The sequence below is a fragment of the Pseudomassariella vexata genome (assembly GCF_002105095.1).
Source record: "Pseudomassariella vexata strain CBS 129021 chromosome Unknown BCR38scaffold_6, whole genome shotgun sequence".
Classification (NCBI taxonomy): Eukaryota; Fungi; Ascomycota; class Sordariomycetes; order Amphisphaeriales; family Pseudomassariaceae; genus Pseudomassariella; species Pseudomassariella vexata.
In genome coordinates, this window is record NW_024467961.1 from 2,275,015 (window position 1) to 2,290,069 (window position 15,055).

Sequence of the window (15,055 nt, forward strand, 5' to 3'; positions counted from 1 at the left end):
ATTTCGTGGCAGACGACTGGCTTTATTTACCCCTTTGAAGTCTGCTCGTAGGTTTTGTTGGTGTATGGTGTTTATTGTACGACTTACTCACTGGTGGTTCGAGGCCGGGGAGATTTCATAGCATTGGTAACCAAATACGAAGCGAGCTGTCTTGCTATCGACTGAATGAACACTGCCTACTTTGGTGGATTTTGTTCTGCAGGAGAACCAGGGGCGAACGTATGGTAACGAACATTGCTGCTAGTTCATACGCATGAGGACATTAGGACGGCCAAGGTCTCGCTTATTACGCCCATACCAGGTGCGTCTCTGCAATAAGCCCTTTTCTCAATGAAACGGTGCGAGTGGATTATGCCGCAAGCTTGGCTGTCATTGCCCACTGCGCTATGAAATCCGGCCTGCGGGATGAACTCATGACTTCGAGTTTGGGTCTGTAGGATACGGCATGAACGCGGCTATACTTAGCAGCACAGATTATAATGACTTGAAGGGCGGGAACTGGCTCACAATGCAGCGTCTATTTGAGTAACATGTGGCCCTGTGCCTATCAATACAATACTTTGATCTATCTCCATCGACGCCTTAATCATGCCATGATGGTATCCTTTGAAACTCTGAAAAGCAACCAAACTCCGGAGCCGAATCGTGCTTACTGCCCCCCATCCTTCCATACATTCTCCCCTTTTGCAAAAGACAGCGACTTCATTTTCAATCGTCTGCGGGAGTCTAATTAAGCAGGTATTCTGATTGCCAAGTCTTTTAGATGGACGTGAAAGTCCGCTGAAGCCTTCATACATCTGATTGTGGAGGAGCGCAGTGATATATCGCTTTGCTTGGTACTGTCAGGGTGTTTCTCCTGATGTCGCATGATTTGAAGCTCACGTCTCCTCTCCTTCGTCCAATGCTACATTGGTCAGATCATCTCACCAGGTTTGCCAAACATATTGACGCTAGTCGCGTCGAGACCTTTGGTGCGGATTCTCCATTCTCCCAGACGGCCTCTGGCTGGGTGGAGTATAATGCTGTCTATTCCATCCAGAGCTTTCATGGTGATTCTCCTATCTCCCAGGAGGGCCTTGGCCGGGTGGACCAGCGAACTGACCCGGAGGCGGCATACCTGGGAAGGGGAAAGGCGGCGCGCCAGCTGCTCCAGGAGGTGGAAATGGGAACGGCATCGGCGGGAGGTTGGCATGGCCGGGACCTGGAGGCGGAAAAGGCGGCATTCCACGACCACCTGGGGGAGCTTCTAGTCTGTCAGATCCCGTTCTTATATCTCTATTTGCATTTCCACCACGACTTGTACCAGAGGGTTGGAAGCGATGAGACGGATTGAACTTACGCGGTATGACCTGCGGGAACCCAGCAGCACCAGGCGGAGGAGGCGCGCCGGGCATCCCCGGGAACGGCGGCGGCATACCTCCGGGGAAACCAGCAAATGGCGGCGGCGGAAGGCCTGCGGGAAAACCTGGGGGTGGAAGGCCGTGACCCCCGTGCAGGCCGGGCTGGTTCTGGGGCAGCATGGGATTGGCGTGGGCCTGGCCCTCGGCAGCGTACGACGACGTGATGGAGTCGATGACGGACTGGGCCTTCTCGTGGCCGATCTGCTCGTAATATGCTTGCACGTTGCGCAGGTGGTTGCGGCCGCTGTTGTGGGCTTTGCGCACCGACATGGAGTCGTGCGTTAGGTAGACATCGCAGTAGTCGCAGAAGACTGTAGACAAAGAGGGTCAGCTCGTGGGTTTTACAGCAGGCGACGACGGTAACGCGAGGGTAGGAAGTCATTACATTTTGGCATCTTGGCTGGTTCGCAATGCTTTTCGCGATGCTTTGCGCGTCCGGTGAAGGAATAATTGAAATGGTCGCAAGTATCGCTGTTGTTGAATGGATTAAACGATGTTGAAATACAACATCCCAAGTCCCTGGGGATTTGTGGTTGCGCTTCATGGAAAAGGCGACGAGGCTGAAGCCCCACACAAGCAGCAAGACCCACCACTAGCTGCACTCGCACTAGTTGATTGGCCGATAGTTCCGAGCTTGTTCCCTGGACGCGGCCCTGTGAAGCACGAGCTGGCCTCTTTACTCGAGTGCTCCTTGCGATATTGAGCAGTAATCTCTTCGCCTCCAGCAGACACCAATTGCTGCTGCCCGACCAAACAACTCTCTCGGCAGTAAATCGCAACCATGGCACCCGCAAGGTCATTGCTGCAGTATGTCTGCAGCATCGTTCTCCTAATTTCTTCTGTACACGCTCTCAAGTTCGACCTCATAGCACAGAACCAACACGACCGAAAGCCCGAGCGATGTATACGGAATTTTGTGGCTAAAGACACGCTCGTTGTCGTGACTGCGATTGTGGGCGGTCAGAAGAGGGATGGCATGACGGTCAACATGAACGTAGGTTTGGTCTTCACCTGCCGCGTCCTGGTGAGATGCTAACGGGCCGTTGTTGTACAGATCAAGGATGCCGTTGGAAATGAGTACGGCCGTGGGAAAGATATTGTGGGCGAGCACCGTCAAGTGTTTACCTCGCATGCCGACGCTGCTTTTGACGTGTGCTTCGAGAACCTGCGATCGGGCAGTATGTTTACTCTGGTCTCGGATTGACGGAAGGATCAGAAAGGCTAACATGTGACCGCAACTATAGCCGGCCGACCCCCAGCTGATGCTACGCGCCATGTGGAGCTCGACATTGATATTGGCGCTGATGCCAAGGACTGGTCCGCCATCCAGGCCAACGAGAAGCTGAAGCCCCTCGAGGCCGAACTCCGCCGTGTTGAGGAGATGATTCAGGAAATCGTGAGCGAGATGGACTACCTGCGAAGCCGAGAACAGAAGCTGCGCGACACCAACGAGAGCACAAACACACGAGTCAAGTGGTTCGGCATTGGCACGACGATGCTACTTATTGGACTCTGGGGTTGGCAGATCATGTACCTCAGGGCTTACTTCAGGTCGAAGCATCTGATTTAAGGGGCAGGGAGCACGACATATTCGGGTAGGACTTGGCGAGAGAATCCATCATGTGGGGGCAACGAACCAACCATGAGCTGCGGCTTCGAGTACGGATGAGTATCGAGCAGGCAATCTCGGAGTTGTGCATGGAAATGAGATGGCATGCGTGTATGCATAATCTGTATAGGCGTCCCATGGCATTACGGAGTTGAAAGAAATATCAAAACGGGCAATGACTGATAGGAAAGGGGCATTTTCAGTATTCAGAATGTTTCATTAGTGATCTCTAAATGATGTGAAAGAGTTATAACTGGATTGATGCCATCAATCAACATTTTCGAGGCAGCATATCTTTGAAACAAATCTCAATTACACAGACTACACCGGCTACATGTTGGGACCTCAGCTACTTTATGAGACATAGACCAGTACAAAGGCCAGAACAAGTTCATATGGTCGGGAGCCAAGCCGCGATGGTAACTCCCGGCCGCCGGGACATCGGCCTCGGCAGTCTCCATTTGAACCTTCGGCATCAAGCGGGTCTCAGAAATTCTTCTACGTCAACGATTCGAACAACCCGTACGGTCCCCTGGTTTCCCCAGATTCTTCCCCATTGATCCTTTCTGTTATACTCAGCCAACAACAAATCAAGTAACTGTTCGAAACCCAAAAAAATAATGTCTTCTCTACAACAAATCCTGCGCCCTGCGCGCCGCTCCCTCACACCTCGTCTCCTCCGTTCTTTCTCCACCGCACCTCGCCTCAGCGCCCGAGTCGGCAATGCGCCGCCTGTAGACCCGCCGCCGCAGGGCGAGATGGGCGTCGGCGAGCTCGAGGGTCTCGAATTTAAGATCCAACCTCTGCGGAGGGTAGGCGAGGACGCCAAGACGATGCGCGCACGCCTGGTTTGTATGCCAGCCATTATTACCAACTTACACCACTGGCAACATTAACTAACATGAGAAAAAGACCAGAGCCGGAAGCGAGGAACCCTGGAATCCGATCTACTCCTGTCGACTTTTGCGGATAAATACCTACCGACTATGACCCTGAAGCAAATGGCGCAGTACGACAAGTTCCTCGACGAGAACGACTGGGATATCTACTACTGGGCGACGCAGGAGACGCCCTCGCCCGCCGCTCAGGAGGCAGCAGCGGAAGCTGCATCTTCCACCCCGGCCGAAAGCACATCAGAGACCAGGTCGTCGCCATCCGCCCAAAGTGGCAAGTCGACCTGGTCACCCACCTCCCCCTTCGCCGAGTCGGTCGCCAACCTCAAGGCCGGGAAGGATGCGGCGGCGGCGGCGGCGGCGGCCTCAGAGGAGCCGTACCGCAAGCCGGGTGAGGGCGAGTGGGCGCAGACCGTGGGTACCTTCAGGCCAGCGTACCGGCCGGTGCCGGCACGGTGGAAGGATAGTGAGGTGTTGGAGATGTTAAGGGAGCATGTTAAGAGGCGGAGTAAGGGGGGTGCCGAGGGGGTGGTATGGGGTTTATGCCCATTTTAAAACCTCAGTAGATTGAGGAAAACAAGTTGGTGGGGCCTCAGATTTGCTGGGTGTACTATAATGATCATTATAACGGTGTGTAAGTATTAGCTAACTAGACGAAGACTGGGTTGTACTGTACAGGTCAAGGAATAGGGGTTCAAATCAGGGCTTCGAAATGTGGTCGATATCAGCCTATTATAGTCGCCCGGTTTGCTACCGAGCTTCGTGCATTGATGAAGGCAGCATCTGTTGACTGTGACTATTTGAGCCTTATGTGTAGATTCTGTGTCTATTCGACTCGAACATACTATTACCGGCGATAAGCTCAAAGTTCATGGTTTCATTGCGCTGTTATGAGATATGATATTGAACTTATGATCTAGGGTAGCGGTGATTTCATCTGCAAATCTGCTCGGATTGCCGGGATCTATCTTCTACAGCTTACGGCGTGAGATTCCGGCCATTGATATTGTCACGACTCCAAGTGACTTGCAAGCCGTCGCTCTTAGATATGGATAAGCCAGAATAAGAATGCATGTGAGAACACGCCATGCATCTCACTCATCTATCGAAGTGAGTTACGTGCTATGCTCAGGTCTTTGCTTCCAAGGCAAAGCATAAGTTGCGTTTGATATTCAAGAGGAAGCCCTGGGATACAGCACTGAAGCTTATGCCTGTGGCTTCTGATTTTCGTCGAGGAGCTCCTGGAGTCAAGCGTGTATTTCGTCAAGATACGAAGTGAGCTGCCAGGGACGACATCGAATTAACGGTGGATAGCTGCTTCTCGAATCTGCTACCTTTGTTCTCCGTTATCAAAAGATGTTGATGCCGCCCCCGATACCTTCTTCAAGTTGTAGAGCATCTGAAATGAGCAAAGCAACCCTTCAAACAGGGATATATATCAGAAAAGCGTATAGTGGCTACATTCTCAGGCCAACTGCTAGGCTTATGGAATTTTCTTATTTGACATTTCTATGATCTGCATCAATCATATACGGGGTGACCTGAAGGTATCCATGCTCTTGCCGCTGCTTGGAAGTTTGACTTGATAATAGCATCGCTAGAGGACATCCAGGGCTACCCATGTCCAGGGGAACAACGAAAGTCAGGTTGGTATTGATAAGGGAAAAAAAACTGCGAAGTGAGTGGGCAGTAACTGATGCCATCAAATGTACACTCGCAAATTGTTGGACCGGGAGCTACAAGATATAGATGTTGCATACCAATTTCTCCCCAGTGTCCCCAGAAGTATTTTGCATTCCAATCCCGTTGATCTCAGATCTGAAGATCTCCGCTCCATGCAACAACCCCATACAACCTGAAGTATTTGAAGAGTGAGCAGTGCAATGGGTCTGAATGGCTCCTAGGCCGTCCTCATTCGGGTCATTATCTCATCTACGCTGAACAAAGCAAAACGGAAGTCTGAGTCTGACCCCTTTCTCCCAAGCCACGAAGTTCAAGGTGGTGGTATCTTCCAACTTCCCGGCTCTTGCAAGGCGCTCCGTCGCCAATGCTCGCGAGGCTTTGGCCCGAAGGCATCATACGGTACATAGGAGTACCTGCAGCGCGTCATCTTCGTCTTTCCTGCTTGCACCAGAAGTTCCGGCCTCGCATTCGTCTCAAGACATCATCGGCTGTAGTCCCAAGTCCACTCATTGACGTATTGCCAGGGAATCGGGATCGCGTGGTAGTGGCAAAGCTCTCCCAAAGCTGTCATTTTGATCGGTTGTACGTTGAAATGTGCTTCCAAAATACCCGTCAAGAGTATCGTCATCCACCGCCTTCTGGCAGTATCCTGCCTAAACTCCTCAACACCTCCATGACGGGCATATCCTTGGTGCCCGCCGCCTTCTTCTCCCTCTCCTCGCGCTCTCTTAATCGCGCTGCGCTCGATTCCAGCACCCTGTCGGCTTCCTTATTTGCGGTATTAACACGTTGCTCCAGCTTATGCACGCTGTCTGCCAGATGATCCACTTTAAACTCCAATGATCCCTGGAGTGCCTGCATTCGCGATTGTGTCTGCAATCTGAGACTAGAAAAGCTGGTAGTCGGCGCTGTGAGCGAAGCTAGCATTTGAGCCTCTTCTGAATCGAGGAGTGACGGGTCTGGTAACTTCTGGTTTTGTAAGGACTTTTCTGATACTGCGAAGAGAGGCGGCAGTTCAGGAGGCGGTTGTTTAAGGGATAGCCAAGCCTTCTTTTCGACTTTTAACCTGCACTTTGTTAGACACAAGTCCTTACGGTGGTTAGAAGCACGAACGTACCGTTTTATCCTGTCCTCCAACTCTGCTATTCTTGCCTCGTGTTCCATATTTCTCGGATTTGGCTTTTCGATGGCTGGTGGGCGGGGGACATCTTCTCGCGAAAACCAATCTGAGAATTCAGATTTTGATTGAAAGTCCTTGAGTAACTGATCTTGAATCGCTCGGGCTGTGTATGGCGTTAGCATTCCTCGAGAATTCGCATTGTCCCATCCTCAGTATCCAGACACAAACCCGTCCTGGTCTTTCCCATGAGTACGGCAAAAAGGGAGGGGTTCAAAACTCACCACCAAGAACGGCATTAGAATTCAGGCTCCCCAGCGGCGGCTTCTCACTCAAGGCACGCTCACCACACCAGGTCAGTAGCTGTTTCATTCGTCGCGGTTCGCTCGGTCCCTCGGCCTCGATATGTTTGTAGAATTCGCTCGAATCGACTTCGCGGTGCGGAATGGCACTATGCCCATTGTCGATCAGCGAGCTTGCCCTTCGTCCGCGCATACCCAGACTACTCCGTCTGCCGCCCGTCTTGCGCCGCATCTCCTTGTTGCGGTTGATGATGGGTGTGTCGCTGAAGGGCAACGCAATCTTCTTGGAGTTGCTTGCATCGTCTGCCACGGTCTCGGTCTGGTCTACGTACATTGGTGGAGGTGTCGCTTGGCCTGCTTGGTCAGGGGAGGGCCCTTTGGGTGTGCCCTCCTTTCTTGATCTTGATGCGCCATTCGCAGCTTTTCGCTGCTCCTTTCCCGCCTTTTCCATCGAAGAGCGCGTGCTCCGACGCGTGGTGCGTTGCGGCGCCGCTGCTGGCACTGGCGGTGGTGCTTCATCCGACTGTATTGCCTGGCTCGATTTCCGTTTGGAAGTCCGTTTGGGCGGCGCGGGTGGCACTGGAGGCACTTCTACTGATGCTTCGCGGACTTTGCTCTGTTTTGTTTTCGCCTTGCTGCTCTTCTTCGGCACTGGAGCAGGCGCGGGTGCCGGATCATCTTCTGATATCGGCTCCGGTTGCGCAGTCTTCATCCGCTTCGACCCTCGTGTGAAGTGGAAGTCGCCATCCTGCTCATCGTATGCTATAACAAGTCAGAGACTGTGTCAGTACAAATTGTTCAGTCGGGCCTAGTGCCATCAACAACATAACAGCCCCGCGGTCGTTGAATGGGATGAGGTGGACGCACCAGCGAGGCGCTCGCTTCGGCGCCGCTTGGGCTGATTGCTCATGCTCAGTACTTGCAGCGGCTGGCGAGTCTGCACGAGGGTCGTCATGGATGATGGCTTGGACGATTCATTAACTGGAAATATGCGGCGTGACGAGGTCAGGTTCGTAGCTTGGCCGTCGGGTCTACGGTGGAGGCGCGTAACCAGCCGTTGGTCGCGTCAATTCGTAATATCTCGATCGTGCGTACCGGCCAATTGATGTTCATACATGGGACCGGTTGTTATTCGTATCGATGTTAGATTCAATTAGTGAGGGGTCACCGCCGCCGTGCTTCTTCATGAGGCGAGGCCTGGTGTCGAGGCGCGAAAAGGATGCGCCTTCCATGTAAACAGACCGGTACAGCGCTAAACTTCTTTTGGCAGCACAGACCAACCGATTGACCGATTGACATTCTAAAGCCTTACCCGCCGTCCGCTGTAACAAAGCGACGGCAATACGTCTACCACACTTAATTAATATACTCACTACTCGGTAGCGCCCAGCTTCTCCATGACTAAAATCTTATGAAGGGAGATATGTCGCAGCCTGATTTAATTCGAACAGCAATATTTCTACACTTAAAACGGTACTTGTCTTTGTTTACATGGACAACCCCAAGTCCACATGAGTCCATCACCATAATCATCATAGTCGCTGCGCCAAGGACTCCGCAAGATAGGTACCGTTAACTAATATTGGAACAATAAATTAAAATTGAAAATATTTATTTCGATTCGTGTGTATTCGCGCGTAAGGTAGCTCTCCATTTGTTGCTCCCGAAATACTCGCTTAACGCTGAGGACTAAATAATTCGTGGAACAGGAAATGATAATGGTTTGAGCCATAATCTTCCTCTCCCCACTCCATCCGTAAACGCCTGTTAAATCAGTCGGGAAGGACCGTTCCCTGAACGCCGTTTTGATGTATGCCTAGCCGGAACGCAGTGAAAGGATTGGCTACTGGCTATCGAGCCAAAGCTCCCGAGCAGCCTCCCGCCTCCCTCCGGCTGTAGATTGTTATTGTATAGCCATGAACCCCAACGCCAGCATGTCTTCTCATCAGCTCAACAATATTATTACAGGTTGGAGAGCGAAAGGCGACTCCTCCGTGGGAACAATCAACAGTTCTTTCGACCGTTGAGAAGGTTCAAATCCATCTAAATATCGGCCCGACCTCCTCCTTATCTAGGCGAGTAGCTTGTCGAGGCTGTCACGGAATCGGCTTTTGTCATCCTCGGACATGTCCTCACTCGTCAAACAAGTGGTCATGCCCTCCTGCTTTACGGCATGATGATGAGTCTCTCCTATAGCTCCGGCGTCATCCTCCTACGAAAAACGTCGCTGTACTGACTGGCCCGCCATGACTGACTGCTGGTTTTGGATGGGAGCACCCATACCGTAAGGATTCATTTGAGGATTGTATGATTCCATAGCCTGTTGCATGAAAGCGCCATGCAAACCTTGTTGTTGAGTGACCGGGCAATCTTTGTGAGCCAGTAGCAATGTCTTCAAGTTGACTACTTCTTCCCTAAGCTGTGAAATTTGAGCAGTCAAAGCGTCGTTTTCGCTGCTAAACATCTCCACCTTGTTTTGAAGGTTAGCTAGCCACTGCTTCTTTCTCTGTCGACATTTGAGGGCCGCAACGCTGTTCCAAATGTTAGCGTAGAGCATTAAAGGAGCACATGAAAGGTGGTGTCATACCGGTTCCGCTCGAGAAAATTTTTCCGCTTCTCCTCGTCCGTCATTTTAGATTTGGGTTGACCATTCTCGTCTTTGCCCATGTGGCCATCTTCGTCTTCATCAGATGAATGATCTTCGTCATCGTTGCTGGATGGTGCCGTCTTCATCTTTTTGCTCGCAGGTTGTTTTGCGGGCGGCTCTTCAGCCTTGCGTCTGCCATTGGGGATCGCGTTACTGGCTCCGGAACCACGCTTGCCCTTCCCTCGAGTAGTGGGTCGTGAGTGTTCCATTTCATCTGATGCGCCACTGGCAGCTTCGCTGACACCTCGGACAGATGATGCGTCAATCGAAGAGCCGTTCCCTTTGCTGTTCACGTGCGGTGATGTGTTGTTTTGAGTGGCTGGTGCGGGATGGGCATGCCCCGGCTGATTACCTCCGACAGGGAATTGTTGATTCGTGGTTTGGCCGCCGTTGCGTTGCTGAGCTCCTTGAGCCAGCATAAAAAGGCCATTCGCGGCGTCGTTGTCGTGTGGATCGAATTGGCCTGACGTTGGTTTATTTTCTGCCTTGACGGCGCCGTTGGCCATGTCTTGTGGTGCTGAAGTTGCAGACTGGTTTTGATCGCGGTTTGCCTTGGCGGCCGCCGCGCTCATAGCAGTTCGATGGAAGTCAAGGGTGCTCGGGGTCGCGCCACCACTTGCTAACTGGTTGAAAAGGGCTTGTGAGTTAGGACTCGGAGCAGGAAACATAGAACCGCTGCCTCCTGGTGTTAAGCCTGTTCGGAGAGAACTTTCGTTAGGTGTAAAACCACCGCGCAGGGTGTGAGATGTATCGCCGAAGTAGTCATTGGTTGGGCCGGACAGCATTGCTGGGCTCAGAGGTCCCGTCCTAAGAGATCCTCCTCCCCAGTTGAAAGGCGTGTTCCCATTCCCGGGCAACAACGACGACGGTGATGTCAGGGCAGCCACACTGGGCAATTTGGTCCCTCCTGGGGTTTCGACGGTGCCGCCGTTGCTAAATGACTGTTCAAAGGGGTTTGGTTCAAGGCTCAAGTTGCTGGAAAAATAATCACCGCCGTTCTCGTTAGGCTTCGGTGGTGGTGCCAATGGTTGACCCGGTTCAGCATTGGTGGTGCCTTCCGTTTTCAGGGACGCGTCACTGGGCTTCTTTTCGCCGTTAGTGGCTACAGTCAACAATCAATACCGTTAGCGACAGGAGGTTATCATATTTTGCTACGATGCGATGACAGAACTACGATGACAAACTCGGATGCGCGCGACTGACAAGGTTCGATGGACAACCAGTGTCAATCAAGTACATGCGAATGATGAACGCGACAATAGAAGGTAGCGATGGGGGTTGAAGTCAGCTAACTCACCTGAAGATGGGTTATCCGAAGGCTTAGACTCGGTAGCAGCCATGGTGACGAAGTGTTTTATTGTTGTGGATGGTTTTGGGTCTCGGGGCAGAGAAATGATGTAACGACGCTTTCGGGCCTGGAGGCAGCTTGCGAGGGCAAACCACCTCTGCGAGTCAGGCAATAGTACACGGGCAAGCAGGAACCGTCTGGTCAGTGGGAGACTGGGGTTGCAATCAGGGAGCTGACTGGGCGGATTGCGTTTGTGGGCGCCGTGTCGAATGCCTGTGGTGCAAAGGTGGTGAGGAAAACTGCGATGAGGTCATGAATGAAGAAGTGACATAAGGGGTGATTTTTCGTGGAAAGATAGGCACAGCAGACGTAAAAGCCCCCGAAAGTTGCTTGGAGCCGAGCTTGGCCAAAGCGTACCACCGCATCTTCGAAGACCACCTAGCGTCAAAGAACGTGATTTGAAAGCTACTTTGGGTACTTGGAAGTACAGTGCGAATCTGGGAATCGGGCCTCCGTCTGTCTCGTCTTACTGTTTACTGGTTCTCAGGTGCACTTGACCGTCTTCAATCCATCCATCCAGACCGTTCAAAATGTGCGTCTTCGTCAGATGATTAACAGAAGCACTGAGACGGGATTAACCAACTCACTACATGGACATAGCCACATTGCGCTTCAAGGTATCAATAGGGCACTCGGTGGTTGACGCCATTTCCCATTTGTCGTGTGCAAAGTGCGAACCTTCGGACTCACCTATACATTGCGGGTCTTCGAGATTGATCTTTATTTTAGTTGAGCAGCGGGCCAGAAACTCCGTTCTGTCTACCTCTGCGTCCATCACTTAGTATGGCTGCTGCCGAAACCCAAATTGCATGCATTCTGCTTCTGCTTAGAACTGCACACCTTGGGGCACATCAACATTGACTTCAACGATGCCCAAAGTTTGATCAATCATCAATGAGGGATGGGAAGATGGGAACTTTGGGTGGGCAACAGACTTCGATGAGACACGATTTCTCCCTGGGAAAGGTGGCATCCAGCCTGCACTAGTGGAAATGCGGCAACCCATTCATACAAGGTGGTGGTGCATGGTGGCAAATATCATACGCTTCGAATCAGAAACGAACAGTCTGCAATCCGTCCCCAAACCCAGTCGTATCCCCACCACCGACGTTTTCTGCCTTTCTCGCGTCTGACAAATGGCAGACGACACTACTACGTAAGAACACTGGTTGGACGTTCGAGACAATTTTGCCGTGGACTTCATTCCTCTCGAAAATGATTTCCTCTTCGTCTATAGAGCTCTTATGCTCTTATCAACTGATCCATTCATGGTTTATGGCAAGCGAGGAATATTGCTGGGCGCGAGGTGGTCGGGGTTAATGTCGACGACGTTACGTCATTTTTTGTCACCTCGGAGCTGGAGTACTTTCCACTACTTGCCAGCACAGTGCTAGGTGGTGCACCACCGCTTCACTTGTCGCGGGATCTCAAGATGGGACAGGATCGTAGATCGACTGAATTGGGGGGCCAGCACGCTTGCCGAGTGTCGCAGCTTGAGATCGTCGCTACATTTTTCTGCTGAAGGAAATTGTGCCTGAGAGTTTTTGCTTTCGACGGCATTGTGATGCCGTGCTGTCCGTCCCAAGCGAAACGCCGCATCATAACCGTTTTGCTAGAGGCCTGGGGTTGGCTATGACGCATAGTTTGCATATTGTTTCCCCGCCGGGTTACTTCGCGTCGACCCGCCAGACGGCATTGAGTAGCGCTGCGATCCTTCGCGCAAGCTCAACTGCGATTGACAACCACAAGCACACAACGAACGACGACTGAAACAGCACATTATTATTTGCCGTATTGAAGTAAACAGTGCAGTGCACATTCTCTTGTCTACATGGAGGCCAAGATTCATCTGTCCCGAAGGCAACAAACCGCACGCGCTCGCGAGTATGCGCCTTCACACTTCGTATTCCTCGAACCGACTGGTAGGGGCTTACGTCGCGCCAACAAGGCCTGCTGTCGTCATCCTCTCGTCGGTGACAACCCTTGAATTTGGCAGGTGGAATTTCGGAAGTTCGGCGATAACTATCCTGACCAATCATGAAGAACATTGTTTCAAACTAGAACCTCGAGTGATTGGGTGTCGAGTTCATCATGTACTACTGATTACTAACACAATACATCTTGGAACAGTTCAGCGCAAGACTCGAGTCGAATAACTAATATTCAAGTTACAGCAGTCAGTTTTTCACGCCAATGCTACAATATTGGTAGAAATCGGGGCATGTTGTCACTCTAATTTGTTAATATCAAAAGTATACACCTAGGTCACTGCCTGGCTTTCAACTTCATGGATAAATTCAGTGGCTGCGTGCCATTTTGCTGAGCTCATAAGGCTGTAGTGCTTTACTTCCAAGTCTGCCATGATTCTGCGGGCGTACTGGCTTGGAGAAAACTTCTTAACGTCAACATAGAAATAGACACCCGAAAATGCTCTCTACGTCCTGCGGTAACATCACGAGTACGAGTCCAGATGCCATGGTCACTCTACGTTGATGAGACCTTCATCTTTCTTTTCTCCTAGGTGGCAATTGTTGTGGTGCACTCGATGATATTCGCCATCCCCTTCCTCGCGATGGGTAGATGTATTCCTGCATAGGCCTCTGAAGGTTCCAAGCCTATTCCACAATACTACAGCTTCAGGTTGCCCTCAGCTTTCTTCACTCTGAAACCATGCCTTGGCGCATGTACGCGGACGGTACCAGACTTGGTCCGAGTTTCTATCACGACTTCTTTGGAGGTTAGAGAAAGCAACTTCCCCAACTCTTTGTGCGCGACGCCAGTATCTGTTGGCCCCAACCTTACCACATCGCCCTTCTTCAACCCTTCGGACACTACCACAGCATCGCCGCCATCGACCTCACCCTCATCCGCCGCAAAGGCCGAATTCAATATCAGCTCTGCCGCCTCATCGCCTTTGATCGTCTTAGGCCTGCCCAGGACCCTTTCCCTGACCTCAGAAGCAGCCGAAAATCTCTCAATCCACGCATACACTTTCGGAAACTGCTTTGCACTCACAATTTCCGCGGTTAAAGCCCCCGGCATGGCTTTCAGCCAGTGGAAGACCCACACAGCTTCGATGTCGGCCAGCTTGGGCCCTTCCGTCTTCAACAGCCAATCTCTCCCGTCAGCCAACAACGTCGTCTCCAGCAACTCCATCGCGTTCTGGATCTCGCTGATGGCCTCGGATCGGCTTGCTAGCATGGCTTCCGGAGTCATGGGCGGGCTGCCCGCCGGCGCCCCAAAGAGTTCAGCACGATCTTTGAGGAATTTCGGGTCTTTCAGCGCAGGCAAGTCGGGCGGCAGGAGCTGAGAGCCCCGCATGAAGATGCCCCCGTCTATGATGAAGTGTGAGAGCAGGCGCTCCATCGCCTTCTGGTCGCTGGTTGAGGCGGACAGCGAGGGGTGAGCTGCGCTGGCGGGAAATAGTTCTTCTAAGGTTTGCAGGATCAGGCGTGTGTCCAGGTAGACGTCACGGCCGATGGAGAGGAGTGGAATTCGGCGGTAGGCTATGCCGAGCTGGGTCACGTCGGGACGTGGCATGATGAGAGGTTGGAGCTGGTTTATATGAGAATCGCCGCTAATTACTCAACAAGTAAGTCCTAAGGAGAGAAACCGACTTACGCATTGGATGTACGGGATGCCGCGTAGGGTGAGATACCAGACTATACGCCTTGCATACGGCGAAAACGTATAGTGATACAGGACGACCGGGAAGTCTGATGGGGCCATTGCTGCGCGAAGGAGTATATCAAGTGCGTCAGCAAGTCGGCGTCAACCCGATGGACTTGGTTTCAGAGTAGTTGGTGGTTATTCAGCAGCTCAAAAGCCAGAATAAAGTAGGGTTTATGTTTTTGGGTTTTAGAAAATAAGAGGACTGGCTTATTTACTTTGATTACAGTGAATGTGAAGGAAGTAATAATGAGTTGTATCGGTTCTCTCAGTTGACGTTTTTGAGTAGGTTCAGAATGAGCCTCGGCAGACGCTTAGGGCCTTTCTAAAACTCTAGCTACCCCTGTCCTATCAGTAGGTTATCGACAGTGTTTGTTGGATCGCTTG

General features: G+C 51.8%; 6 protein-coding genes across 6 annotated transcripts; 2 read left to right on the forward strand and 4 right to left on the reverse strand.

The window, feature by feature from the left end:
• Window positions 1–1,058: 1,058 nt before the first annotated feature.
• BCR38DRAFT_484846 (U1 zinc finger-domain-containing protein) lies at window positions 1,059–1,795 on the reverse strand (the record flags this gene model as incomplete). The annotated part of the gene is made up of 3 exons (XM_040863799.1): window positions 1,059–1,243; window positions 1,340–1,711; window positions 1,786–1,795. 3 exons carry the CDS (start codon window positions 1,793–1,795, stop codon window positions 1,059–1,061), a joined length of 567 nt encoding a protein of 188 aa, XP_040716574.1.
• Window positions 1,796–2,071: 276 nt separating this feature from the next.
• On the forward strand, window positions 2,072–3,330 carry BCR38DRAFT_523879 (emp24/gp25L/p24 family/GOLD-domain-containing protein). The gene is made up of 3 exons (XM_040865272.1): window positions 2,072–2,394; window positions 2,455–2,578; window positions 2,645–3,330. The coding sequence occupies exons 1-3, from the start codon at window positions 2,182–2,184 to the stop codon at window positions 2,968–2,970; spliced, it is 663 nt and encodes a 220-aa protein (XP_040716575.1). The 5' UTR covers window positions 2,072–2,181; the 3' UTR covers window positions 2,971–3,330.
• Window positions 3,331–3,517: 187 nt separating this feature from the next.
• Window positions 3,518–4,757, forward strand: BCR38DRAFT_523880 (Flavinator of succinate dehydrogenase-domain-containing protein). The gene is made up of 2 exons (XM_040865273.1): window positions 3,518–3,861; window positions 3,922–4,757. The coding sequence occupies exons 1-2, from the start codon at window positions 3,630–3,632 to the stop codon at window positions 4,455–4,457; spliced, it is 768 nt and encodes a 255-aa protein (XP_040716576.1). The 5' UTR covers window positions 3,518–3,629; the 3' UTR covers window positions 4,458–4,757.
• A 1,452-nt stretch (window positions 4,758–6,209) lies between these two features.
• Window positions 6,210–7,959, reverse strand: BCR38DRAFT_342013 (Mis12-Mtw1 protein family-domain-containing protein; the record flags this gene model as incomplete). The annotated part of the gene is made up of 4 exons (XM_040855919.1): window positions 6,210–6,651; window positions 6,703–6,868; window positions 6,987–7,766; window positions 7,830–7,959. 4 exons carry the CDS (start codon window positions 7,957–7,959, stop codon window positions 6,210–6,212), a joined length of 1,518 nt encoding a protein of 505 aa, XP_040716577.1.
• A 939-nt stretch (window positions 7,960–8,898) lies between these two features.
• On the reverse strand, window positions 8,899–11,077 carry BCR38DRAFT_197382 (Aft1 HRA domain-containing protein). Its single transcript, XM_040854067.1, has 3 exons — window positions 10,949–11,077; window positions 9,592–10,753; window positions 8,899–9,535 (listed from the first exon to the last, which is right to left on the reverse strand). The coding sequence occupies exons 1-3, from the start codon at window positions 10,989–10,991 to the stop codon at window positions 9,217–9,219; spliced, it is 1,524 nt and encodes a 507-aa protein (XP_040716578.1). The 5' UTR covers window positions 10,992–11,077; the 3' UTR covers window positions 8,899–9,216.
• Window positions 11,078–13,337: 2,260 nt separating this feature from the next.
• Window positions 13,338–14,946, reverse strand: BCR38DRAFT_197415 (glutathione S-transferase). The gene is made up of 2 exons (XM_040854068.1): window positions 14,621–14,946; window positions 13,338–14,554 (listed from the first exon to the last, which is right to left on the reverse strand). The coding sequence occupies exons 1-2, from the start codon at window positions 14,726–14,728 to the stop codon at window positions 13,628–13,630; spliced, it is 1,035 nt and encodes a 344-aa protein (XP_040716579.1). The 5' UTR covers window positions 14,729–14,946; the 3' UTR covers window positions 13,338–13,627.
• Between the last annotated feature and the right edge of the window lie 109 nt (window positions 14,947–15,055).

Excerpts from the sequence above, each read along its gene's own strand:
- BCR38DRAFT_523879 (XM_040865272.1), top strand. The coding sequence starts at position 2,182 with ATGGCACCCGCAAGGTCATTGCTGCAGTATGTCTGCAGCATCGTTCTC. Across the intron at positions 2,395-2,454 it reads GCATGACGGTCAACATGAAC|ATCAAGGATGCCGTTGGAAA; the intron begins GTAGGTTTGGTC and ends GTTGTTGTACAG. Across the intron at positions 2,579-2,644 it reads CGAGAACCTGCGATCGGGCA|CCGGCCGACCCCCAGCTGAT; the intron begins GTATGTTTACTC and ends CCGCAACTATAG.
- BCR38DRAFT_523880 (XM_040865273.1), top strand. The coding sequence starts at position 3,630 with ATGTCTTCTCTACAACAAATCCTGCGCCCTGCGCGCCGCTCCCTCACA. Across the intron at positions 3,862-3,921 it reads GATGCGCGCACGCCTGGTTT|ACCAGAGCCGGAAGCGAGGA; the intron begins GTATGCCAGCCA and ends CATGAGAAAAAG.
- BCR38DRAFT_197382 (XM_040854067.1), bottom strand. The coding sequence starts at position 10,991 with ATGGCTGCTACCGAGTCTAAGCCTTCGGATAACCCATCTTCAG. Across the intron at positions 10,754-10,948 it reads TTCGGATAACCCATCTTCAG|CCACTAACGGCGAAAAGAAG; the intron begins GTGAGTTAGCTG and ends TGTTGACTGTAG. Across the intron at positions 9,536-9,591 it reads AATTTTCTCGAGCGGAACCG|CGTTGCGGCCCTCAAATGTC; the intron begins GTATGACACCAC and ends CATTTGGAACAG.
- BCR38DRAFT_197415 (XM_040854068.1), bottom strand. The coding sequence starts at position 14,728 with ATGGCCCCATCAGACTTCCCGGTCGTCCTGTATCACTATACGTTTTCG. Across the intron at positions 14,555-14,620 it reads GCATCCCGTACATCCAATGC|CTCCAACCTCTCATCATGCC; the intron begins GTAAGTCGGTTT and ends CATATAAACCAG.